General features: G+C 42.4%; 1 protein-coding gene and 1 pseudogene across 1 annotated transcript in view; both read left to right on the top strand.

Moving 5' to 3' along the window:
• Positions 1–27,780, top strand: part of VPS13B (vacuolar protein sorting 13 homolog B) — a 1,305,797-nt gene that overhangs the window by 1,260,973 nt on the left and 17,044 nt on the right. The window contains exons 58-59 of the mRNA XM_089666424.1: positions 7,988–8,158; positions 26,613–26,789. Coding sequence (XP_089522550.1) covers positions 7,988–8,158; positions 26,613–26,789 — 348 coding nt within the window. The remainder of the gene's footprint in view (positions 1–7,987; positions 8,159–26,612; positions 26,790–27,780) is intronic.
• On the top strand, positions 12,145–12,215 carry LOC149470112 (U6 spliceosomal RNA; annotated as a pseudogene).

Here is a 27,780-nt window from a genome sequence, read left to right as displayed (position 1 = left end):
TCTACTTTCAGCTATAAAAAATATATCGTAAACTCAAAGTTAGTCATAAATTTAAGCCAAAATGTATTCTGCTACATGTTTTTGGTAACAAAAGATATTGATCCTATCAGACCCTATACTAGCAATGGAGGTTTAGCGTGCAAGTGAGCATGTTCCTGGCAATCAAGCGGTCAAATGTGATTAATGGTGTACTAGCGGCAATCTGACGCTATCTGGGAGGGGCGCTAACTGACGCTAACACTATCGGACGTCACCAGTGACACTAATACAGTAATCAGTAAAAATCTGTTCTCTGTAATCAATGACACTGGTGACAGGGCAGTGAAGGGGTTAACTGGGGGGGGGCGATCAAGGGGTTAAATGGGATTACTGGTGTACTAGCGGGCAAACTGGCGCTATCTGGGAGGGGCGCTAACTGACGCTAACACTATCGGAAGTCGCCAGTGACACTAATACAGTGATCAGTAAAAATCTGTTCACTGTAATCAATGACACTGGTGACAGGGCAGTGAAGGGGTTAACTGGGGGGGCGATCAAGGGGTTAAATGGGATTATTGGTGTACTAGCGGGCAAACTGGCGCTATCTGGGAGGGGCGCTAACACTATTGGAAGTCGCCAGTGACACTGATACAGTGATCAGTAAAAATCTGTTCACTGTAATCAATGACACTGGTGACAGGGCAGTGAAGGGGTTAACTGGGGGGGGCGATCAAGGGGTTAAATGGGATTACTGGTGTACTAGCGGGCAAACTGGCTCTATCTGGGAGGGGCGCTAACTGACGCTAACACTATCGGAAGTCGCCAGTGACACTAATACAGTGATCAGTAAAAATCTGTTCACTGTAATCAATGACACTGGTGACAGGGCAGTGAAGGGGTTAACTGGGGGGGCGATCAAGGGGTTAAATGGGATTACTGGTGTACTAGCGGGCAAACTGGCGCTATCTGGGAGGGGCGCTAACACTATTGGAAGTCGCCAGTGACAGTGATACAGTGGGTTACAGGGGGTTAAATGTGACCTAGGTGTGTTCTAACTGTAAATGTGTAGTGTTTTACTCACGTTTACTGTATCTTCTTCTCTCTCTGGGATGGAATGTGCCCAGGCAAAGAAGAATGACGTCATATCCTGTCCTGTGTAACTGTCAACACAGGACAGGATAGGACTGGGATCGATCATCCGATTTCAGCCGGATATCACTGGCTGAAACCGAATGATTGATCCCTCAGGGATCAAATGGTAACAGCCGCAGGTCGGCGGGGGCGCGCGCGCGCCCCCCCCCCCGCCTGCAAAAACCTCCGGAGCGCAGAGCACGTTTAAAAACGTGCTTTTGCGCAGCTGTGCCGCCCTTCCGCCATTTTAATACAGTGGCTGGGCAGCAAGAGGTTAATACAACCCAATGAAAGTCTTCGTGCAAAGCTAACTTTTAGACAATAAAATCTTAATTAACAAGAATTCAGCTACAGGTGAGTCTAATTATTCATTAAACAGGTGTCCAGCAGACAGACAGTTGATTATAAAAGGGTGACATTTAACAAAGAAAGTCCCTTCCCATTTCATGCTGTCAGCAATGGCACCACATGGGAGAGAAATGTCACAAGCTCTGAGAAAGAAAATAATTTATTTACACAAGAGAGGTGAAGGCTACCAGAAGACCGGCAAAGCTTTACTTATCAGTCAGAATATTGTTGCAAAAGTAATAAAAAAAATTTACAAAGATGGAACTGCAACCATCTCACAGACACATCCAGGCTGTCAACAGAAGTTAACACCTCGATAGGAGCGTCTTCTGAGAAGGGTTGAAGAAAATTGCCATGCAAGTTCACTGCAGTTAGCTAAAGAACTAGAAAGCCAAACTACGGTAATTGTTTCCCGTGACACAATGCAGTGCACACTGCAGAGGAATGGCATGCATAGGTGTGGTTCACGAAGGAAGCCTCTCCTAAAGCCCATGTTTTGCCAGTGCCCATTCTGAAATAGAAGAAGACTACTGGGACTCTACTCTGGAGGGATGAGACCAAGATAAATGTTTATAGAACTGATTGATTCAAAACTGTATGGCGGCGCAAAGGTGAGGAGTACAAAGAAAATGCATGGTGCCTACGATGAAACATGGTGGTGACAGTGTCCTTCTGTGGGGCTGCATGAGTGCTGCTGGTGTCAGGGAGCTGCATTTCATTAATGGTATCATGAATTCACAGATGTACTGCTCTATTTTGAAAGAGAAGATGCTACCATCACTCCATTCCCTTGGTTGTTGTGCACTTTTCCAACACGACAATGATCCAAAACACACATCTATGGCCACTGTTGCATTTCTGAAGAACAGGGTGAAAGTGATTCAGTGGCCAAGTATGTCTCCCGTTCTGAACTCAATCGAACTCCTATGGGGAATTCTGAAGAGGTAAGTTGAGCATCACTCTCCATCCAGCATCCAGGCTCTAAAAGAGGTCGTTCTTGAAGAACGGAAATAGATAGATGTTGCCTACTTGTTCATTCCATGCCTAGAAGATTTGGTGCTGTCCTTACCAATCATGGAGGTCATACAAAATACTATATTGATTAGTTTTTGTTGTGGGGTGTATTCATTTTTGCATCAACTACAGTAATTTGAGTAAAACTGAAGACTTTGTAATCTAAGTTATATTATTATCCTTACTTTCATGTAATGAGCTAAACAAATGTTCTATAAAACTCACTTTTGCCAACATTTTGGAAATTGTTATTGTGTTCATTGAGATATTGATTAAAATCTTACTTTTCAAAGTAGCACTGTATTTCATGGTGCTTTATAGAGAGCATAGAACTACAAGCATCGGTCCCTGTTGGAGCCTATATTCTAGAACGTCAGTTTATTATTTATATTTTTATTTTATAAACAAATTAATTTACTGGAATATTTTGCTGTCTATCTGACACGCTCTGTGTTTTGTCTGCTGGGGAGACAAGAGAGAGCACATATTTAGCACTCCATCTGCTGGAAAGGGTTTTTTTCTTTTCTTTATGTTAGTTGTAATGGATGTTAGCTAATATAACTGCCTCCCATATACAGTAAGGAAATGATGGACGGGCGGCAGTTCTCTCGCTCTGGAAGGATGTCATCTGACATCCTCCCACTCGAGCTGAGCATGCACGCTCCCGGGGGCATGCAGCGATCATTGGTGCACTTTGTCCCTGGGACACAGTGGATCACTGATCATAGTAAAGAGCTGATGACGTCAGCTCTATCATGTGATCAGCTGTGTCCAATCACAGCCGATCGCATGTAAATAGGAAATGCCAGTTATCGGCAGTCCTCTCCTTACACTGACAGCTCGTGAGGAGAGTCGGTAAGCCGCATTCCTCAGAGGGGGCATGTACACTGACCATCAGTGCCCTGATTATCAGTGTATACCCGTCAGTGCCCATAATTTCCACCTGCCAGTGTAGCTTGTCAGTATATGGGCAGCTGGAAAGGTAAGTGTATCAATGCTTCCTTTCCAGGTGACCTTATGAGTTAAAGGATAAGTTCACCCTTAAAAAAAAAATTATAATAACTGTACATCTTATTGCAAGTATAAAAAATGCATTTTTTTTAATTAGGAGCCTGTAAAGCATTGTACCCTCGATCAGCTGATCATGGGTGCAATCTCAGGCTCCTGCAGACTGTCAGTATAAGCTTTCTATTCATATCTTGTATGGGCAGGTAGTTACACAATGACAGGAACCATCAATGAACTACCCTAGAGCTCTCACCAGTGCTCTGATAGCTCATTGAAAACTACAAGCTGTCAGCCGCATGGCCACTAAGGCCGAGCCCTGCATTACTGTTTTTTGGGGGGTTTTTTATTTATAATTGTGACAGAGAGTTCATGGAGATGATCCCTGGCTCGCTGTCACTAGAGGCAACGGATTGGGGAGAGGTTGCAGCAGTGGGAACATGTTATATGTTCCACCCTAAAAACAGGTAGAACATGTAACATATTCCCAAAGGTGAACGTATCTTTTAAAGTGATGATAAAGTCTCTTTAGGTTTGGTATCCTTTTAACAGAGGTGACTATTAATAGGGGTTTCTAAGCTTCTTGTCACTGCATATGATAGCAGCAAAGCTCGCAGACATTCACCTGAAGTCTGAACATTGCATGTTCCAAAGATGTTAGCAATCGCAGTGCCCATCTTTCTGACCTGACTAGTTCCCCTTAAATACACTCCTAGCCTGCCTTCATTTAGCTGATAATCCATGTATATATAATCACATGTCCTCTTGCCCAACCCTCCTAATCCATTCCATCATGCTAAATTATTACTAGAATTTACCAGAGCTGAGATTTTATTTCCTTTAGTCTGCAGGTAATAGAAATAATAAATAAATCACGTCTCTACTATTATTATTATTTATGTGTTCTCATATATCGGGAGAATCCCCCGCATTCCAGTACAGTAACATTGTGTCTTTTAATAATGCTTATAAGTTAAGCTTCTCTGGGTATATGTTACACACAGCCACAGTCTATTCTTTAATAAACATCTTATATCCATCTTCTATGGGAGTCTTCCAAAAGCAATCTTGAGGCTGACACCCCCCTCAGGAGTAACGTGATGCGTCCTGTAGATCCTTCTGCACGTGATGAATGTGAAAACATTACAGACATTTCAGTATTCCTGCAAGCTGTTAGAAATCTTACCCCAGGCTGCCTGAGTCTGCTTTACAATGAGTGTGTAACAGTCCCAGCCTAACTTGCGTTCTCTGCATAATGCCGACAGTATTGTACAGAAACACTGACATCGAATGGTGAAATAATGGAAGTGAAGGTTAGTATTTCCAGGATACTGACACAAATGTATAAAGCATAAAGTTGATGTTTTGCTGTCCACTACAGCCAATCAAATTCGTCTTTTTTGCATTGTGCTGAAATCTGATTGGTTGGCATTGACAGTAAATTTAATAAGGATTTCTTTAGTCATAAAATTCAGTATGTTTTGTTCTCTGGACAGATTTTTGTGTGTTAGCCCTGGTTCACACTGGATCCATCTTTGGAATTGTGCGACTTCGGGTCCGACTTCATAGACATCTGTGTGACTTAAAGCACAGATTGCTATGCAAGGCAAACCTCATATCGTGAAAAGTAGTGCAGGAACTCCTTTTCTAATCAGTGTGACTCTGACAAAGTTAGAACAGTTCCATTGCCAATCATTGCATGTGATTTGTCATGCAATTTGAACGATCAAATCACATGACAAGTCACATCAGTGCAAACGAGGGGCTTAATGTGCAAAGTCTCTGTATGACAGAGATATTATAGTTTTTAAAACTTGCAGATTTTATAATTATATTATTATGCACAAAGTTCTGGCCTATTGATCTGGTTGAGCTGACTGGGGGGTCCCTTTGTACACAGTCCTATACACTTAACTTTCAAGCACCAAGAAATACTATGGTGAGGTTAAGACCACTTAGCAGTACCCCTTGGAGAGGATGGTTTACAATGTAAGCTGGTCAGTTCTTCCATGTCCTTATTGAGCCGTTGGACCTAATCTCAGGTGCATCTGAAAGTTATTCTTCCAAGTGCAGCTTGCTAGAATAGCCAAACAGAGACTAGAGAAGAGGCACTCAGAGGAACTCTGGTGTAGCCAGTGGATCTGGCATGGACATCCGCAAAAGATGGAGTAAAATTTAAACAAGGTAATATTGAACTTTGTACTGCTCTGAATATTGGACTATTAAGTGCAACTTTCCAATAAGTAAAGATAAACTTCCAGTTGGAGTCTGACAGAGGCTCTGCTTATTCCTATAGGAAATGAGAGTAAGCCCATATCTCGAAACCAGAGACAATGAAACAATTTCCAGCCTGGAAATGGTTGGAGGCCTAGTTTAGGAGTCAACCTGTCTGGTGGTAGCAACCTGGGACCTCAGTGTCATGCGGGCCTGCTAATACAGCAGAACCCTCCCCTAGACTAGGCCTGGAATCATCAGAAGCAGAGGGGCCTCTCTCGTGTGTATATTGGTATTTTCTGATGAGGACTGAAGGATGCGGAATGAGAACTGCAGAGTTGGTGACATTTAGGTTTCGGACCTTTTATCGTGGAAAATGTGGCAAGAACTGGCTAAACAACCAGCCACAAGGATATGCCACAAGCTATTGCATTATTAGTGTTACAAACAAGATTTCTCTCCATTCACCATTTTCAAGAAGACTTCTGTCCATATACATAAATACCTCTCCTCACTCTGCTGTCAAGGACAGTAACGGAGCAGCACAATGATGACATCATCTCTGTACTCTTTTTTCCTGTAAACAAGCACCTGGTGTTAGACTGGCAGCATTGTGCAAAGCATTAGACCCCTCTGTCTTCCATTCTGAGGACTGCTGTACAGGAAACTATATAAAAAACAATATCAAGCCAGAAAAAAATTTTAGTTTGTCCATCTCAGCAGGGAAGGACACATCCAGAAGTGTCGTATGCTGAAGATTCTATAGTGAAACTCTGTAAGAGAGCAAAGACTGGAAGCAGAGGCAGTGGGACTGGGAAAAATTATTAGTGATATAGTGACTTGTGGGGGAAACCCCAGTGCAGGGAATGCAGATATTGAACACACCCAGAAGTGTTGGATGCTAAAGATTGTTTTGTCAGAGTAGCTCTGCAAGAGAGGGAAAATCAGAGGCATGGTTGGCAGGACAGGTAAGTATAATTAATCAACTTTTACAGGGTGCTTTTTTAAAAAGTTTATTTTTCTCTACAAGGTCAAAAACAGCTATCAATAGTCTTTTTTCCTAGGAGTTTCATTTTCAATGTGATTTATTATTTTAGCTGAGAATTAACCAAAGTTCACCCCGAGCTTCTTGGCTATTAAAAGACAAAAGTTTCACTCAAATACTGAGGTTTTTCAAGTTACCACTCATTGTCACTCCCTTCCAATCTGTACATACTGTGAATCCTGTATATTGGTGGGTCCGCAGTTGAGGTAGAGTTGTCCCTGTGTTCTTCCCTGTATTTTTAGCAAGACAAAAACATTGCTGATCAATCGAAACATTGCTTAATTTGGAAAAGCTAATGTATGGATGTGCTGCACACATGGCAAAGCTTAAAGTAGAAATTGAACTCAAAAAGTGAATTGTTGTTATATTATTGGGAACATTTGGAAATGTTATTTGTGTCTTACTAGTACTCTGAAAAATGTACCTGTTGTTAGGAATTCCTCCTGAAAATTGCAGTGCTCTTCCTGGTATGTGACATTCCCTATGTGCTCCCGTGCCTATAGCCTCATAACTGTATATCTGCAGTGTGAGATCAAAGGCACTGCTGCCTCTGACTGCCAGTCTCTGGAGATTTGGAGTAAGAGGTGGTGATTTCACTGCTGTGCTCCTCACTGTTCTTGTTGCTGGAGGCTCCAACATGAGGAAGCAAACCCTACCTCTACCAAGATGACCGTCTCAGCACAAGGCATGGTATGTCAGTGATGATAAAAGACCAGCTGCATGGAGACCACAGGCAATACTGCTGACTAGTTCTTTGCCCTTTACTTGCCTTTTTTGGTGGTTCCCTTTTATGGGCATGGCCTCCAGAGTTCAGTACTGCTTTAATTTCTTTTCCTTCACAGAAAGGGAACAATTGACTGTCAGTTGCAATAAGATTTTATAGTGTGTTGGAAAATCTCTTTGTGTGACAGCAATCATTCCATTGTAAAAATGAATTAACAAACTTCTTCACAGGCTGATTCTGACATGTGGTGCTCAGATCATTCACAGTGGTTGCTCTTATTGGCATAAAATGGGGGTATTGTCTACCCAGACCTTGCACACGTTTTTAATATTCGAGTAAAGGTGCATGTTAAAGGATATCACACAATGACTTTTGTACCACTGTTTCTTTTAAGCTCAGAACAAAATGCTTTTGATTAGCTTACATTATACACAGCATTTTATTTATTAAATAAGTCCTGATACATCCTGCTGTACATTTTTGCATGCAAAGACTGTGTTATGTGACTGGAGCTCTCTTGTATTTAGGTACACTCACCTCTCTCACTAACCTGGCCACCAGCTTGGCTCGGAACATGGACCGCTTGTCCCTTGATGAGGAACATTACAACAGGCAGGAGGAATGGAGAAGACAGCTGCCGGATAGTCTGGGAGAAGGCTTAAAACAGGGCTTGTCTCGCCTGGGTATCAGTCTGCTGGGTAAAGTAACATGAATTCAATTATTTTCGCCTACTGTATGGTAAATGTATCAAATGCCAACTTGTAGTCCATAGCTTGGATTATTTAAGGTTTAAAAGAGTTGAGTAGAGTGTTGAGATCGCGGCGTCAGACCCCAGACCTTCTCACCAAACTCGTGACCGAAGGACTAGCCGATCTAAAACCGCGATTTCACGTGCGTAACAATGCCACACTCAGCTGCACCCTGCACAACGATTTTCCAGCTAATTGGACCACAATTGATGTACGGGCAGCCTGAGCGATTGTTACTGGGTCAGGTTAATTACGCAATTAACTCTTCACACTGCCACCACCTCCTTTTTGTACAGAGAAAGGAAACTCGGCGATATCAGTTATAACACTATAATGGTTGAGGTAATCGTCTATATACCACGGTTATACAGAGGGTTAAACACAGTAGCGTTCTCTTTAGAGGCAGGAATTCGTAAATTGCAATAAAGCGCTATAGAAACAGTTCAACACTTTCAGAAGGAAAGATTTATTACGAAAAGGTCAAACGGGTGCAATATAAATATTTACAGAAAAGAGGTAAGTAAGATATATATAGATATATATATATATATATATATATATATATATATAAAAGCATACAGAGATCAACAGCACAGCAAAGAGATATCAGAGAGAGGTGAAAGGGTTAAGGTACTTGCCAAAGTCCTGGGTTAGCAAATCCAAGTTTCAGAGCAAAAGGACACGGGTCTCCCCAGGTGGTAGTGATGTTAAAATGGGAGACGTCTTCAACTTACACTCTTAGGCCTGACAGCCTATTTTGTAGTCCCCAGCAGGGGGTGTCTCTGAAGTCAAGGACCAATACCCCGTTTAGGGCGTGTAGGTAGGGGCGGATGCCTCAACTAGAGCCAGAATCTCCCATAACTCATATTTTGGCCCATAACTTTTCCTATGCACAAGTGACATTCCACCCATGGGTAGATTATTACGCAGACATGTCGGAGGATTGATTAGATATGAATTATGAAATTATACACTGAACGGTTCACAAGATCTATTTTTCGGCTTTCCTATGTATTCGATTCCATGCGAGGGACCTACCAAACTGTTCACCTTCTCGTGGCCAATCTGATGATATGTCCGGTTTTTATGTAAGTCTCTCATATTCCAAGATATGAGACATAGGGGAAAAAGGGATTTTGAAAAGTGGTTATCTGATTCTGTCACATACCCTGAGTTAGGTTTATTAGGTTGGAATCTCTTTCAACTCCTGGGAAAGCTTGCCTTATCTTATACGAGGTGTTACATTTTACAGGTTCTTCCCACAGCTAGGCCCCAGCTCCCTTGGGGGGCTTTATAGCTCCTATGACCCTCCTGTGACATTCCTAACTCACACATATACTGGCCAAATGTCGCTGGGCCTCTCAGAGAGGGAGGGGGGGAAGAATGAAGGAGAAATATGTTTGTCAGGATCGTTAACCCCTTTGCCAAAATGGAGGTTGAAGCCAAAATGGTTGAACCGCGTCCATCTCTTGGTATACGCTGTTACAAGGGGTACAAGGGAAGGTGAAAGGGGTCATTTTGTAGGTAAGGGAGAGGGCTTTGTAGGAAGTAGTACGCTGGGGCTCTTGGGGGAAAAATGGCCAAGATTCTGCTCCATTGTAGGTTTTGGGAATTGACACCAGTGTGGGTAGAGTTCTCCCCACTCATCTACAATGGGCTAGGTCCTGTTCATGGAACAAGGGGTGAAGTCTAGTGTCACTTCCATTTCAGAGAGACAGCAAGTTAACCACGGCTGTGTGGAGGATGTGTATTCAGGTACATTATGTTGCAGAATGTTTAAGCATATTTGAATAGAAGCCTCCAGGTCCTTGTTGTCATGACCTATGTGGATTATTCCTCCTTTTTGTAACATGTAAACCAATCTGTGCTTTAACCCTTTCCTGAAGACCATGACTCCTTGTAAAAGGTTCTGACTGCCCAAGGAGCGAGAAGGATTGGTGATCATGTGACCAATAAGATTGGTTGTCAGAGTGGTCACATAATCGGGAGCCAATCCCGCTGGCTACTGATTGTCAGTGGGGACTGAGAACTGTCTTTGACAGATTGGTCTCTGTGCTGGGATTACACAGTAAGCGCAGGGAAACATTGGCCACCCAGTGACACACATGTGCGATGTGTGGACATTAAAGCTTACCCTTTTACTATCGCATGTTATGCAAGCGTCAACAGGTTAACCATTCAGGGCAAAAGAGCAAGTTCATTTTTATGCAGATCTCTACAGAGGCACATACTTACCTTCCTTTTCCTCCCTCTCTGCTCCGTTCAGTCACTGGGAGTGAAAAGGAAGCTTTCTATGAGCTACACCAGTCCTAGTTTACACAGGACTCTGGGTTCCCCTGTACAGGCAAAGCACAGGTTTGCTTTAAACATGCATGGAGAAATGTGTTTTCAGTAGTACAGTTACTCCCAATGCATTTCCCTCTTCTACAGTTTCCAAAAAAGCACATCCTCCATAGGGGTTGATTGTAAATCGTGTGAAAACTACTACATATTTTCTATAGGCATAGCTCTTCCCTGGAAGCTCTTTCCCCATGGGAAATACATTCAGAATATGCATGTAATGAATATGCATTGCAAATCAAATAAAAAAGAAACACATTGGAAACTGCACGCTGCTATGTTGGTATTTTAAAACACATTATTATAGAACATGTAAGCCCATTAAAATGTGTTGTACAATGCCTGTATATACTATATTGCTAAAAGTATTGGGACGCCTGGTTTTATATGCAATGAACTTTAATGGCATCCCAGTCTTAGTCTGTAGGGTTCAGTATTGAGTTGGCAGCCCATCCTTTGTCGCTATAACAGCTTTAACTCTTCTGGGAAGGCTGTCCAAAAGGTTTAGGAGTGTGTTTATGGGAATGTTTGACCATTCTTCCAGAAGCGCATTTGTGAGGTCAGGCATGGATGTCGGACGAGAAGGCCTGGCTCATAGTCTACGCTCTAATTCATCCCAAAGGTTTTCTAACCGGTTGAGGTCAGGACTCTGTGCAGGCCAGTCAAGTTCCTCCACCCCAAACTCGCTCATCCATGTCTTTACGGACCTTGCTTTGTGCATGTTGGAACAGGAAGGGGCCAGCCCCAAGCAGTTTCCACAAATTTGGGAGTATGCAATTGTCCAAAATGTCTTGGTATGCTGACGCCTTAAGAGTTTCCTTCACTGGAACTAAGGGGCCAAGCCCAACTGCTGGAAAACAACCCCACACCATCACCCCCCCCCCCCCCCATCCACCAAACTTTACACTTGGCAAAATGCAGTCAGGCAAGTACCTTTCTCCTGGCAACTGCCAAACCCACAAATGTCCATTGGATTGCTAGATAGTGATTCATCACTCCAGAGAACACATCTCCACTGCTCTAGAGTCCAGTGGCGGCATGCTTTACACCACTGTAACCGACGCTTTGCATTGTGCTTGGTGATTGTGAGGCTTGGATGCAACACACTTACTGTCTTTGGGTGACACCACTCTATGGAGGAACATTAGTACCACCCATGGATGGCAGTATCATCAGTCTGGGTAGAAGGTTAGGTATCACATGCAATGGCAGATTTTGAGGTTAGTATATTAGTTCACAAAAGGTGCAGTGCTCCAGATTATTATATAAATATGTAGCGCTACCCCCAAAAGAGCTGCTGGATTTTGGCCTGTTTCCCACATAGCACCCACAGCCAGGTAACAGGAATTTTCCACACACTTCAAATGGCTCCAGAAAACAGTCTAGGGGTTTTGTTTTAGCTTTATTTTGAGAACAATGAACTTGGATAGGGATTGGGCTACATGGGATATCCAGAACTTGAAGAACTGTACATGCCAAACAGCAAATGAGGACCTGCTAATGTCTCTGGCTACTCTAATCCAAGCTATAGAACTGAGCTATAACAGTGGGAGTGGTAGTACACCAAAAGGCCCAAAGTAGAGATATGTCGGGGTTTCCTTGCTTCGGCAGGATGTATACTAAAATTGGAACAATACAGAGAAGATTAGCAGTTCCCCTGCACAAGAGATATAGTGGGGTGCTCCTGGCTGACTTACTCTGCACGTAAGCTGTCCCCTAGGCTCCAGACATGTGAAGTATTGCGCTTCACTGTCCTTGCTTGTCTTTGGGTGTAGGGCTGGATTGTACTCACTCATTCTCCCTCTTGGTGGTTCCCAAGATTCAGAGTGGCTGCTGTCCTTGCCTTTCTGCTGAACAGGCTATACTGGCTTTGCTTGGAGTCTGCAGCTAAGCCTAGTTGAGACTGGACTGAATGAAGACTTGAACTTCCCACTTCTCTGTCTCTTTCTAGTGCCCCAGGGGCAGAGCCCCCACCACATGTTGTCCTTTCCAGACAACTTGTTCTGATCTCTGCTTTCAGACTTCCAGGCTCCTGAGTATTTATGGGTTGTTTCTCCACCTTCTGTGTCCTGCCTCCCCAGGGTTTGGTAGAAACTTCATAAATATTCAAACTGCAGCCTCTGTCCCTCCACTCAGTAAGTTTTATCCAAGGAGTTCCGGAAGACAGGGAGAGGTAATAGAGCCACAGCTTTTGAAACACTGCACAGCCTCCTAAACAAATTTAACCCATGTTTCTCTGCCTACAGGGGAGCCAAACTAAATTTACCTACACTAGCATTAGTGAGGGCTCCACACGTACATAAATAAATAAATATACGTTCTATCTCACATTCCATATTGTGCATTGTAAATCTCCTGCCATGAAGATACATAAATAAATACAATACTTCTATGTGTGTCTATTAATTGTGGCACAATTCATAAAAGTATATAAAGCATAAAAATTGATCTCAAGTGCTTCTACGAAAGTGTCCATTTGCTGTGCCACAGTTTATATACAGTGACATATAAATCACTCCACTAAAAAGTGTCTTACAGAAAGTCCAGTGATTATGAGTTCCAAGTGCCACTCCACACAACCCCTTGTGAGCCACACTCACTTGATTACATGTGACCCCTTATTGTAAGAAGATCTTAAGTGCTTTTTGACATATACTCCAGTTCCACCAGGATCCCTCCTATGCCTCCTTCTTTATAGGATGTCATAATAAAAGCCAGCACTCTCCACGGCACCACAAAATGACTACTGGGAAATTCCAATCATAGTGTAACACCACTTTATTCTTAAAATGTAAACAATCCAGATTCTGCCCTCTAATGCATTTGTAAAGGAATCAGCCCATACACTCTCCATTGGTGCCATGGTCTGTCATCCAATGTGGCCATGCAGTTGAAATAGCGGAAATATTTTGATGGACGTGGCCCCTCTCAGCATGTTTTGTCGGTAGAGTTTCTTCAGGGAACAGTCCCTTTGTTCAGCATGGTCATGTTTGTGTTGACCATTGAATGCTTGCCATTTCAAGAATTATGATGGCTACTAACTCCAGGGCTGTGTATTTTGGTGTATAGACTGTCACTAAACCTTTTTAAAGTCTACATCTAGGTGAATAGTCTTACCTTTCGGCCTGTGACCACATTGCAGAGATTTTTCCTTATGTCCTGTGCCTTTGATACCAGTGCAAGAAGCTAGTCAGAAGTTGATATCCTTTAACTTTACTAAAAATGTGTTTGCATCCCCTTTGAGGAGATTTCCAATCACATCCTGTACTGAGTCAGAGTGAGGAGCAGGTCTCCCTATAGGCTTCATGTACACGAGCAGTTCCTAAACTCAAGTTTAGGAGCTTTTGGCATTTTTTTGCCAAAGCTCCTAAACTCAACTCCATTAAAGCCTAATTGTCCATGTACACATAGGTTTTTAGCAGAGTTTAGGAGCTGCTGCGTTTAGGTGAGGTTAAACCTCTCTCTCCTGAACGTGAAAGAATTGTGTTCAGGATAGGAACGCTTTGACTGCCATCCGTAGGAAAACGCAAAACGTGGAAACCGTGGTACTGCGATATTGCAGCAATTTGCATTTTCCCACAGCTGTCGGTCAGAGTAGGCTTGTTTACATGGAGTCTAATAGGGACATGGTTGTAGATACAATACCTAACAGAGGCTGTAAAATTTTTCCAGCAATCTAAAACTAAAATGTTTTGTTTTTGATGTTTTTCAAACATTTTGCTGAACAGTTCATTGTTTATACAGATGTTGTGAAGTACCCCACCATTCTGGTCGTGGAAAACCCCTTTTGGCCTTTCTAGCTGTTTCTTAGCTGATTGCTGCTGTTTCTCTTTTTATCTCTTTTGTCAGAAAATTGAGGAACATTTTTTTTTTACTTGGCTTTTTCAACTTTTATTGTCTTTCTACCTAATGTTACTCCAAACCATAATGCTGAAATGTGTGGGAGCAGGGCCAGATTTAGACCTTGGGGGTTGTCCAAGGCCCTAAAGGTTCAATAGGCCTCTCCTACACAGTAATTACAATTCACATCAAATCACAAAAATGTACACATCAAACTTTATGGCAGGTCATTGAAACTGACATGTCACTATAAATGTAAAAACTTGCCAGTAAAACTAAAAGTAGATTTTTAGGTAAAACAAATTACAAAGAACATAATTAGGCTGTTGTGTACTGTTTAGTTTCCATGGATAACAATGGCTGAAATGGACTTTTCTCTCTAACAACTATAGAGTTGGTTTACTTTCTTAGTGACATTCACACAGTTTAAAAATGTGTGACTCAACATGATTATGAGGTTGCACACACATATGCAGTCATAGTCTGCAAAATCGACACCCCCTGTCACATTTGCCAAGTAATACGGCCCCTGAACATGACCCATTCAAGTGAATAGGGCTGTGCCACAACTGCCCTGCAACTGTGTGTGGTGGTCTGGCCTTTTCTAAAACAGACAGTGAGGAGGCAGCATATCGTCAACCGCCTTTTGAAAAGCAATCCTCAGAGCACTTCAGGCCCCAATCACTTGATCCGCCTAAATGAGTTTAAACTGATAAAATATACCAGTGCAGGTTAAAATCCTGTAAGGTTTGTTCACACCAGGAGTTGCCTCCAAGCGCACAAGCTTTAGGACAACGCATTAAAGGTGTTCTGAATGTACATGCTGCTCCACCCCAAATACTTACCAAATCTGAAGTTGGGGATCCAGGGTAAGGAGAAGGAGTGTAGGGCAGTGGGGAGGGTTGAGAGAGGGAGCAAAGCAAAAGTAGGAAGAGGAAAGACGTTCCTGCAGGTTAACCAGGAGTGCCCAAGCTAGTCAGGTGCATGGTCGAAAGAGCATATGACCATGGGGCCAGACTTTGAAGAATTTAGAAAGCATGATCAATTTTAATAAAAACATTTAATTATTACATTAAAAAAAAAACAAGGGGGGCCCCTTCAGACAAGAGACCCAAGGCAATCGCCCCCCTTTTCCCCTTATAAATTGGGCACTGTGTGGAAGTACCCTGATACCGGGTATAATTTCTTTCAGTGGAGGGAGAATGGCGTATAGTTGTGTTTTTTTTTCTTAATTTTTAGTTGCACTTCACTCATTTGGTCAGCCCCACTTTGCCCATTTTACACTTTCAACACAGTAACTTTCCATGTCAGTCTCTTAAAACCCGGTAGAAGTTGGAAGAATTGTGCAGCAAAATGAAAAGTTGATTGTCTTTGTAAATTAGTATATAATTGCTAAGTTCACTTTTTTAAAAAATAAAATCCAGCTCCCCTATGCCCATTATACCATTAATGTACCACAGTTGCAAAAATATTCAAGCTCACTTTAGGCTGGGTTCACATATATGCGGAGCGGTATATCGCATGTGATTCACACAGGAATCGCACCGCATTCCTCTGAAAATCACATGCGATTTGTGTGCAGTGCGATTAGAGCCATACATTTTGTATGGCTCTAATCGCACCGCACCCGCACCAAAAAGGTGCAGGACCCTTTTCTTGGTCCGCACTAGAATCGGATCGCATGGTTATTCACACCTATGCAATCCGATTCTGCACATCGCACCACGTTTTGCAGACCGATTTCTGGGTGTTGTTACCTTAACATACACACTCGCAGTGGTTCGCATGAACAGGGTGCGATTCTGATGCGGTGCGGAATTCGCACAGAAAACGATGCAAATTCGGCACTGCATCAGTGTGATCCCACCCTAAATCTGAAGAGCAAGGCCTTACCTTAGCCCTTGGCAAATTTCTTAGAAAGCTTTTTCAATTCCTGGAATGTAGACAGATGACGGAGAAGCCAGTAGGACCCCGGAAGCATATTACCAGCTGATCTCATTAGCATACACATCCTGCACTGACCTCAGTAATACACACCCTTCACCCATCAACTGTTTTTTTTCACAGCATACCCGGGATCTCTCCACACGTGCATTTGCCTGGCTACCCCAGCATCTCTACAGACAGGCTCAAGCCAAGTGATTGGATAGATGCTGTGTCATCGTATTATATAGTTTTGGTAAATCTAAAGGAGAGCTTACAGAGATTGTACAATCAGATTGTATAATATACGGCCACATTTATACACCTAAAATTACCTAGTTGTGCTTTCAGTGTAATTAATTGTTAACAGCACACCAAACACAGAAGCAAGCAGACGTTTTGCCACAGGTGACAAATGCAGCAAAACATGCAGTAAAAAAAGTGCATGCCTCTACTCTCGGTGTGAATGGGCCCTGAAATTGAAATTGGTGTGTTTACACAGAACAATAAGGCTCCATTCACATGTGTGTTTCCGAACGCGCACCTGGTATGAAAGTCTACGTTGAAGGGGACAACCCCTTGGTGTACTTAGAATTGTTTCTGACCAATGAGGATATTGAAATAATCGTGACGGAGACAAATAGGTAGGCAGCGCAACAACTAGCTGCTCCATACAGCAGGTTTTCATGCAGCAGAAAGTGGGAACTTGTGACCAAAGAGGACATTTGGCTGTTTCTCGGCCTAATTATTCTACAAGGAGTGGTGGGGAAACTGCTGCAGAAATTGTACTGGTCCACCAACAAAATGCTCGCCACGCTGTTCTTTGGCACATTCATGTCGGAATACAGCTTTTCACTTATTATGAAATTTTTCGCACTTCGCAAACAATGAGGATTTTGATGAAACAAATCATCCGGCTCCCAAGCTAAAAAAAATTTGGGAAGTCTCCCAAATAATTGTCAGAAATTTCCAGCAGAGCTATGTGCCAGAGAGAGACATTCGCATAGACGAAAGTCTAATGGCCTACAAAGGAAGGCTCAGCTGGATACAATATATCGCGTCCAAGAGAGCGCGATTTGGTGTCAAATCCTACCTGCTGTGCGAATCCTCTACCGACTACATATGGAACACAATTATATACACTGGTAAAGGAACAAAATTTGATCCCAAGTACAGCAAATATGGAATGGCAACATCTTCCGTCCTGTCAATGATTGAGCCTCTGCTAAACCAACGGACAATTTTTGCACCTCTCCAGAACTACTAGGTTCTTCTGCAGCACAAAACGAATGCCTATAGAACTGTATGGGCTAATCGGCGCAACCTGCCATCGATTTTTGGAAAAACCTAAATGAAACCTGGAGAAACCTTAGGTTTGGGAAGGTTCTAAATTGCCATCTAGTGGTAGGAGGAGATAGAGCAGTTTGGCTAATCTATAGAATCCTACATTATGTTGTGTCCATTGTGCAGACCACAGATCTACATTGCTCATAACTCTTTGGACTTAAAAAAAAACCAAAAAACCCATACATGAGTTAAAAGTAGATCTTGGATTACTAGACCTGCCAGAATCTGCCTTATTAGAAATGTCAGCTTTTGGTAGAGTGGCCTTATTTTCCCTTGTACCTAATTAAATCAGGTCCAGCCCCATATTGTTTTTTGTGATCATTTATTTGGCAGGTCATGCTCTGTGAAAAAATGGGATGAGACCAGCCAAGTTTAACATAATCAGACTCTCGGCATCTAGAATACTCCAGTAAAGTGCATGTAGGCTAATGTACGTTAACTCTGTGGATATCCGATAATGACATTTCTCTAGCGGTTTTCCATTAAAGTGAAGTAAGCATGATTCTCATCAGTTATTAAGGGAAAAGATTTTAGCACATCGGATAAAAGCCATTTTGGCTAAAAGTGATGTAAACAATATTAGCAGAATATTCCAAGTTTAATATTCAACTTTGTAGCTAACTAACTAATGGAATGCAAAGCCAAAAAGTGCAATGTCCTTTTTTTATTTATTATTATTTTTTTGGAGAAATTAAAGTGCATATAAACCCAATAACTACAATTTCATATAAATGTTAACATGTTAATGTAATTTAAAAGTCATTTTTAATCTTAAATCAGCTCAGCTTTTCTTAAAACAGTACCTGGTAATCCTGCCTTAAGGGATCTTTGTTTCAGGTGCTTCCTGTTGTAGGGTGACAACACTTTGTCCCTTTCTACCAGTTCTTGTCACCCTGTCACATGGGCTTACAATGGATGCGAGCACCGCAGTAAACCTCAAGCCAGGTGTCTGCTCACCCTCCGCTCACCTCCTGCAGTGTAGCCTGGTTTCAAACAGGCCGTGGACTGGTACCAGTCTGTGGCTCAGGTCTTGGGGCCCTCTGGTTTATGGCACATACTAAAAATGTTATTTGATCAGGGGTTTATTCTATTGTGATATCACTGTAGGTTTTCTGAAATGAGATTTTATGCAGGTGCAAAGTGAGCAGTGAAAGTGGTTGCAACCACATCTGGACTTTTGGGGCTTAATGCTCCACAGAGGGATACCGCGTATCTCCCCTGTGTATATTAGTTTCAATAACAGCAGTGAAAAAAACAACGTCATAATAAGGTATAGGTTACTCCAGTACACAGAGTACAGCTACAGCATTCAAGGGACATTTATAAACACTTAGCTGAGTAAACAGCCCTGACCCATGGACGCCACTAGACTTCTGAAGGTATGCAGTGGTATCTGAAACCAAGCCATTAGTAGCAGATCCTTTACGATCTGTAAGTTGTGAGGTGGGGCTTCCATGGATTGGTCATGTTTTTCCAGCAGATGCTTGATGGGATTGAAACCTGGAGAATTTTGAGGCCTCCTTGAGCTCGTTTTGTTCCTCAAACCATTCTTGAACCACTTTTGAAGTGTGGCAGGGCACATTATTCTGCTGAAAGAGGCCACTGCCATCATATAATACTGTTTCCATGAAGGGGTGTATTTGGTCAGCAACAATGTATAGGTAGGTGGTATGTGTCAAGTAACATCCACATGAATGCGAGGACCCAAGGTTTCCCAGCAGAACATTGCCCAAAAGCAATGCACTGACTCCGCCAGCTTTCCTTCTTCCCATAATGCATTCTGGTGCCATCTCTTCCCCAGGTAAGCAACACACATGCACCTGACCATCCATAGAGTGTAAAAGAAAATGTGATTTATAAGACCAGGCCACCTTCTTACACTTCTCCATGGTCCAGTTCTGATGCCCAATTGGCCATTGTAGGTGCTTTTGATTGTGGACACGGGTCAGAATGGGCACCCTGACTGGTTTGCAGCTTTGCAGCCCCATGGTCACCACACTGCAATGCCAATTTTTTCTGCTTTCAACATATCAGCTTCAGGGTCAACATGTTTTCTTGCTGCCTAATATATCCCACTGACTTTCAGATGCCATTAGAATAAGATAATCAGTGTTATGCACTTAACCTGTTAGCGGTCATAAAGTCCCTCCTTAACCAGCCGAATTTCAATGTACAATATATATATAAGCGCTGCATAAATTGACGGTGCTATACAAGTACCTGAAATAATAACATAAATAAGTAGTTTTGATGAATGTTTAAAGGTTGTTCAAAATGTTGTTTGCTTTTAACATTCGATTTTGGAATGAATGGACTTTACTGAACAAAAACCACATACACTGATGGAGATTCCTTTGTTCAAGAAAAACTTTCTATCCCGCTCCTTCAAATTTTTTATTCTCACTGCGGTCAAAAACAGACCTTGATTGATCCCACTAATGGTTAGAAAATAAAATGAACGTTCTTAAAAGGAAAAATTTCTAATAAAACTCTACTGGTATATAGCCAGCTATACTGCTATTCGCACTCAGAAGCTGGGAGACAGTGTGTGAGATCATTTCTTGATGTGTTCAGTGGGCAGTATCTGTGGACTTTACTGCTGTAAATCCTCGGTGACTGTCCTTCAGCTGCTACCAACAAGAAGTCCTTTCCCCAGTAAGTCTTCCTCCTTTGGAAGAAAGAGGACATCTGTACTTGTTGGCTATGTAAATGATTTAGCACCAGACATATATCATTTTATATCATTTTATTTCTGTTAATAGAAGAATGTGCTGTGCTGTCACTGGTTTGATTTATCATGTGGCAGCAGTTTCTTGCTCTAGACTGATTAGGAATATGCGTCTTCATTAGCTGTTTGCCTAGCTTCAGCTCATTTGTGGTCTGTACTTTGTTGGTGTTGGCTGGCTGGGTGTGTTGACATATACAGGCATGTACGAGATGTACACATGTACTGTATCGTGTTGTACTTCATGTGGCACTAGCTGAGCTCTGAGCTGCGGTCTTTCTTCCATGATCACGAGGCTTCAAGATCAAAGTGACCAAAAGCATTCCATGGCGAGAGGTCGCGAGAGATGACTCTGTATGGGTTTGTAGACTTTCCTAATCTGCGTTACATTGGACCTAAAATTGCAACCACAAACCTCAGAATGGTCCCCAGAGGAAGTCGGGAAACGTTACATGCTGGGCCAGAAATGCTGGAAGTGATTTACGTACTAGTGTATGATGATGTGGGCAGCGTCATGTGATAATCCCAGCAAATTCCGTTCAAGGGTTTTGCTGAGGTTAAACTGTCTCTTTGCCGTATGATGACTTTTGCGGCTCAGGATGCAAGGACTGTGTCACTGCACTAGCAGAAGAGTCTGTGAACCTGCAGAGGTTTACACTTGCATTTGAGTTATAGAAAAGATTTAGATGTATGCATCTATATTAAAAGCAAACATTTTATTGGCTCTCTGTTTCACTGGAAGTGAACTTGTCACTATGACAAGTGTATTAAACTGCTGTCTAATAACTGCCACTACAGGGTGTCTGCACTTTATTGAAAAAATGTTCTTGTTCTCTGCTAAAATCTGGAGCTTGGCTAGGCATCCCTCAACCTATGTCCTGCATAATTGCACCTACAGTATGTAACTCGTAAAGAGGTTTGTCAGTCAAACACTTTCTACTTCCTAACCCTCTTGTATTGAACTGTATTGTTGCTGTATTGTCTCCCATTATATTGTAAAGCGCGGAGCAAACTGTTGGCGCTATATAAATCTTGTATAATAATAATAATACTTTGGATGGGTGACTCTTGAAGGATATTCAGTGCTTGATGGTTGTGTGTTGTGCTTATGCTGCTTATTGGACTCTGTACTGATATGGGACGGTTACTAGGGAAGGTGTTGTTGCACAACTTGACATTTCATTTCAATATATTTGATCAGCTCAAACTATATTGGTGTTTTGGTGGAATGTAATGAGCAGAGGGCTTAAATAAATCACACATTGACCCTTCCTGAAGTTATGGTTTTTGGGGGATTTTTTGCAAAACAATTTTCCTGCCTGTCAATAAAGTGACTGTTATATTTACAGCCATTTATGTGGATCGTTGCTGCAGTGGCTTCCTTGCTGCTTTTCTGCAGCCTGGGGGGGAATATGTCAGGTCAAACCCACAAGGAAAACTCCTCGTTACACACGCTCTGTCTACATACAGCATCTGAAGTCGCTCCATTGCTAAGTAAAGTGTCAGTGAGTATGGAGACCTGCAGAGAACAGTTGTCTATAGAGGAAACTTGAACATACACTATACTCAGATGTGTAAATTATAACAATGACCTAGTATGCAGTAATTAACTCAGATGACCTAGTATGCAGTAATTAACTATTCAATCATTTTATTTGCTGAAGCATTCGCTGTATTCATCAAATATGTCAAGTTAGAGATAGTGAGTTACTGGTCACCAACATGCTAAGAAATATATCATGCTTGAAAAAAGCTTGAGGTCATGAGAATATGAATCAATTGAGAAACTCACATCACGAAAAAATGTCCTTCTTTTAAATGTAGAGAGTGTATGTTTGTGGCAGGTTACCTGCACCCCTGTCAAATCGGGACACGTGGCTGTGTCCGTGCAGCCGCTGCATCCCCATACACTTACATGGACTGCCTGCACTTTAATACAAGGATGGGTATATATGTTACATGAGGCAATATGGGTGTAACATAATGGATAATGGAAAGTCCTTAAAAGTGTCTGAGCAAACGTCCAAAATATATAAGCTAAAGGGTATTCTGAAAGCAGGGGGAACAGTGCCTCTTAAGTGCAGCAAAATAAAACCTTTTTATTAGTAAAAATGTCGGCAACTCACATGGATAGTTGAATTAGTGCTTGTAAACATAAAGGTCCCCCTGTGCAGTTCCAGTGCTGTCCCACTGGGTGTCTCTGTGTCTCAAGATGACAAGCTGGTGGCTGTGCTGATGGATCCCAGCTGGATGGTTTTATTTTGCACTTATAGATGCTGTTCCCCATCCTTTTTTTTTTTTTCCTGCACACTGCACCTTGTGGCACAGGCTGCATACACACAAAGCTGGCTCATGGTCTACAGGCCTCTGTGCCAATGTGAATGTGGCCCTAAAGCTGAACTCTGCGTAAAACACAAATTTGTCTCTTGCACTGGGACTACACTTTACATTGCAAGGGATAAATGTTCGTTTAGGTGTGGGGTATTGGAAAAAGTAAGTTTACATTTTCCTCTGCTCACTCCGGTCCCCGCAGCCCCATGCTCCTTTGACATCATCAAATACAATGCAGGACTGATAGCTTTGCATTGGACATGAGGATACTGAAGGACAGTCCACCACCAGAGCATAGGAGGGAAGAGGAGAGTGCTGTCTGCTGGCAGAGTGGAGGATTGGGTAACTAAAACTACTTTTTCCTGTACCCTAGACCTAAAAAAGCATTTTATTTTCTCCAGAGATAGGCTTTAAATAGTTTATTTTTTTGAAAAGATGCTGATTCATCTACGGTATATTAAACCTGAGAGAGGGGCACAGGTTGGCATCTTCACACTGGACCCTGGACAACCCTGTCCCGGCACTGAATAGTGTGCTGTGTATTCACAGTTACCCACCCTGGGTCTCAACACCGAGAACCTACAGCTATCAGAATATGGTGACAGTTTGTGGTTTTAGGTCTACTGATGCGCAGTGACTAAACTGTCTGTTATGGTCAAGTTCCCAGCCTTGGCCTGCTTTGTGTGGACTTCTGATTTTGTAAGGTTTATACTAAGGTTGAAAACTTGACTTGGGTAAGAGTGGGGGGACATTATACAGGTCGGAAAAATGAATCCGACTCTGTCTGGAAGGACACCTCACGCCCCTGAACAGTGGGCCTAAAGAAGAGAACTGCTGTCATTTTCACACAGCTTAAGCTTCAGAAATTTCCAGCAATATGTTCCCTGGTCATGTGAAAAGATTCCATTTCACATTGTTCTACCCTAATCACTAAAGGGAGTTTAAGTGTGAAAACTAACATTACATTTTGGCAGCAGTATTTTCCTCATTCTGACCTGAATCCACAGCCAGGACTCGAGAGAAAGAGCACGATGAGATCTTCTTTGTAGCCCGTTATCTGTCTCCAGGGTCATTGCAGGCCGAGTACACCGCTAAGCTGTGCATTATATTTAATGTGTACAATACATAAGACCTGGGCTAGAACCGAGAGCTGCGTCCAGTGATGAGTGATAAACCAGACAAGCCGTGAGAACATTCTCCTTTCCAGCCATCTTTATGGAGCCCTCACATAGACCAATGCACGCTATCCAAAGCAAATAGCGGCCGTAGATTCCCCATTGATGTCTGCAGCCATGATGCAGGACGAGAAGTATTTCTGTGTTATTGGAGATAGCAGGTCTGGCTGTGGCAGTGACAGCTTTTTGAATGTCACCTTCCACTACAAAAGCTTTTTAAATCCCCCACAGTCCACATTTTTTTGCAGAAAAACAAGAGGAGAGGAATAAAAAGCAATATCATTAAACTGTGTCCCATGGTAAAGTTAATATTCTCTCATTCAATCCAGAGCAATTAAGTGTTTCGGTCCCTGAGTCAAGATGATCAGATTTCATGAGCTGGGTTGGTTTTTAAACAACAAAGACTGTAAAGGCAGAAGTAGATATGTCATGTGTTTGGCTGGTCAATGGTACTGTTCTCTGACTCAGTGGAGAGATGAATAATACTGTTCCTTGGAAGCGGGGCTCTTTCCAGCAGTGCGTATATCAATGAGCGCACTGCAGTTGCTAAACGCAGGTTTTACATTCAGCAGGTGGAATAGATGGATTTGAAATATGTGGCGGGGTCAGTGCACTTTAACTACGGAGAGATGTGAATTATTGAAGTGCAAATCATTGCAGGATGACCACAGAACTTCCCAGTATGCATTTTACTTTTCCTTGGGTACAGTTCATTTAAATCGTGCTAATGGGAAGTGTTTCTTGCCTCTACCCGTCAGTCATGCTGTCATTCTTCTAAGACCACAATCACATGTGCCCTCAGGGGCAGCTAGTTTGCTACATTCAGAGACTGCTAAATGCCACCTCTGGATGCAGCTGCATTCTGTGCAATGGCTGCATTCAGACTAGCTGATTAGTTGTGGTCACTGTGTATATGTCAGGGGACAGCATTTCTACTGACTTCTGGCTGCAAACAGTCTACATTCAGGGTCTGTCAGAGGCTTTATTTGCATGTAACCATTCAGATGGGAGGTTACATACATACAGAGAAGGCACCAGCCTTTGATCTATGCTGAGTACCCTCTGAAAGCCGCTACTGACAACTGATGCTTTTCCCACACAGTGCCTGCACAGCATTTAGAACTGCCAGCAAGAATTTGCTGATACTTGCCTGTGGCCACCTGTGTGCAGCTGTGTGAATGAAGCCTAATGGTCCTTTCACACAGGCGATCAATCAGGTCCACCTGTCAGTTTTTGGGGCAGACCTTATCGGATGGTCCATGAAGCCCTATGAAGCCTTGTCTTCGTTTACACCTGCCTACCCTCAAGTCCAATCAGGTCCACCAAAAAATAAATGAAGAACTGTGTCCCCTTCTGTTTAATCGGATTGGAGGCAGCCTGGTGTAAATGGACAGTGGAATCTGTTTACACCCGGTTGCCCATGGAGCAGAGTGGCTCTATCTGCGTCCGCTCTACATAAATGGAATGGATACAAACCTGGCATCCGCCCCGCTCTGCTCCAATCAGCATGGCATCAGTGGACAGATCACCTGCTGATTGGAACTGAAGGCATCCATGTGAAATGGCTCTAATACAGGTGGGAACCTAATGGTTTATAGGAAGATGAGAACAACATGCCTTTCTGTCCTCCCATTTTTCTATGCGAAGTCCAGTTTACTTTAAAGCTCTATATGTTATTGTCTTATATACTTAGTTCTGTCATGTTCAGCTTAGTTCAGATATGCTAAATTGTGCAAAGTTGAACTCTCCCACCCAAATCTGATATAACCACTGTGGGTGGACTATAACCGAATTCGTTCACACAGTCTTCTATCTTTATGTGAGCCTGTGTGTTCACCCTAGTCCCTAGGTCCACTTGTTTAGTGGCCATGAGGGGCTTTCATCGTACTCTACATTGTATTGAGGTTATAAATCGCTGTTCTAGATGAGACGAGAGGCTCCAGGGTGGGAAGGCAAAAACACTAGTGGGGTCCTCATACTGCTCAGGTCCCACAGACAAGTTGGATGATGTTAGGAATTCACCCTACCTGCATTATCTGTTGTTCTTTCGCTATAATCTTGAGTTAGTGAATAAAGGCTAAACTATGGAAAAAAAAATCTTAGGCCAATTTGTTAAAGTTGTGGATAGTGTCGGGAAGGGTTTTTTAAACCTGTCAGATATTTTTTATTGTTGTCTGTTTCCCCATTAGGGGAGATTCACCTTCTTTTCTCTTGCAAGCTATTGTCTTTGGGACTAAAAGTGAAGGAGAATCCAAAATTTTGAGTTGTCCCTGGAACAGAAAGAGTGGAAATCTTCCCATGGGTTCACTTGATCATGTGACAAGAGGAATTTCCATCTCTTTGAAGAGATTTTCTGTCACCTTCTGATTTGTCTACTGAACTGGAAATAAAAGAAAATCTTTTCACTGGAACACAGACTGCAAAAAAAAAACCATGGCTGGTGTTTTACGATTCCCTGCGCCATCTAAAACTGAAAAGAGAGTTGGGGCTGTAGGTATACTTTAATCACTTATGTGATATTTAGTTATTGACAAATGCCTCATTTTAAACAAATTTGTGTTCAATGGATTGTTAACAAGGAGTTCATCTCCTGCTATGAAATGATTAAGGAGGCCAAGTTTAACTGGAAGAAACATTTAAACACACAGTTCTATATTTGTTTTGGCCTGGATTTTGAATCTGTATCTATTCTGTAAATCATACAATGTGTTTCCTTCTCCAGGAGCGATCGCTGGAATAGTAGACCAGCCCATGCAGAACTTCCAGAAGACTTCTGAGGCTCAGGCATCAGCCGGACACAAAGCCAAAGGAGTTATCTCCGGAGTGGGGAAAGGAATTGTTGGTGTTTTTACCAAGCCAATTGGAGGCGCTGCCGAGCTGGTGTCACAGACAGGATATGGTAAGAAACTCAGGGGTTGCTGCATGGAAGACACTGATCGTTCAGTCGCAATCCAAAATATTTCCTTTAGCTCCTGTTTTTTTCCAGCCAGGAGTTATGAACTAGTTTTATGCTGTAGCACAAAGTTATGTTGTAATATCATAACACACGCATAGATTTGACAGGTTCCCGGTGCCCAATCACACTTTTTCCATTTTCTTGAATTCCTGTATTAAAATACACACAGCTTCCTGTATTAAAATGCAAATCTCATACAAACCCCATGCATTCCTATTTAGCCCAACTGCATCCATGTGCTGTTTAAAAATATAGGTGGGTGTTTCATTTCTGTAAATTTATAAAGGTCCATTGAACAAATCGTAATTGCGCACAAATGTATTCCATAGCATTATGGTAGCTGCACTACAGAACTTCCACTATGGAACATCTTTATGTTACAGTTTTCCTTATTTTATTATGATGAATGACCCAAAAAAGTGTGTTGAAATGCAAAAATAGGCATACACTGATACACTAAATTATGCAAAAAATATGTATAAGAGCTAACTCACACATGTGCGGTGCGGATTGAAGCTATGGTTTTACAGCTAATTGATACAGAAGTTGTTCACCGGTTCATGTCAGGTCTACGGTTCAGGACAGGATTAGCTCAGGATCTTCTGCTGTTCACACATATGCTGAATGTACCTAAGTTGATTGATCGATCAACTTGGGTACAACCAACCGACCTGTCGGGTTTTACATGCAATTATTGCTAGCGGCTGTTATAGCCACTAGCAGTAGTCACTGTGTTTTCCTGGTGGGAATGACTCCTCCTGCCCTCCTCCCCGGCAGGACAACACAGTGGCTCCGTAGGAGGGATTCCCCCATCTACACTGACTTTTTTTTATGGTAAATTGAGCGATTTTCTTTCCTACAACCTGTAGTTGCAGAAAAAAAAATTGCATAGTCTATGGCCAGCTTAAAAATCACCATTTTTGGTCTTATTAAA

This window comes from Staurois parvus, unplaced genomic scaffold (genome assembly GCF_062004578.1).
Source record: "Staurois parvus isolate SC_StPar_1 unplaced genomic scaffold, SC_StPar_1.0 ptg000052l, whole genome shotgun sequence".
Classification (NCBI taxonomy): domain Eukaryota; kingdom Metazoa; phylum Chordata; class Amphibia; order Anura; family Ranidae; genus Staurois; species Staurois parvus.
Note: the sequence above shows the minus strand (reverse complement) of the source record. Positions and strands in the feature narration are given on the sequence as shown.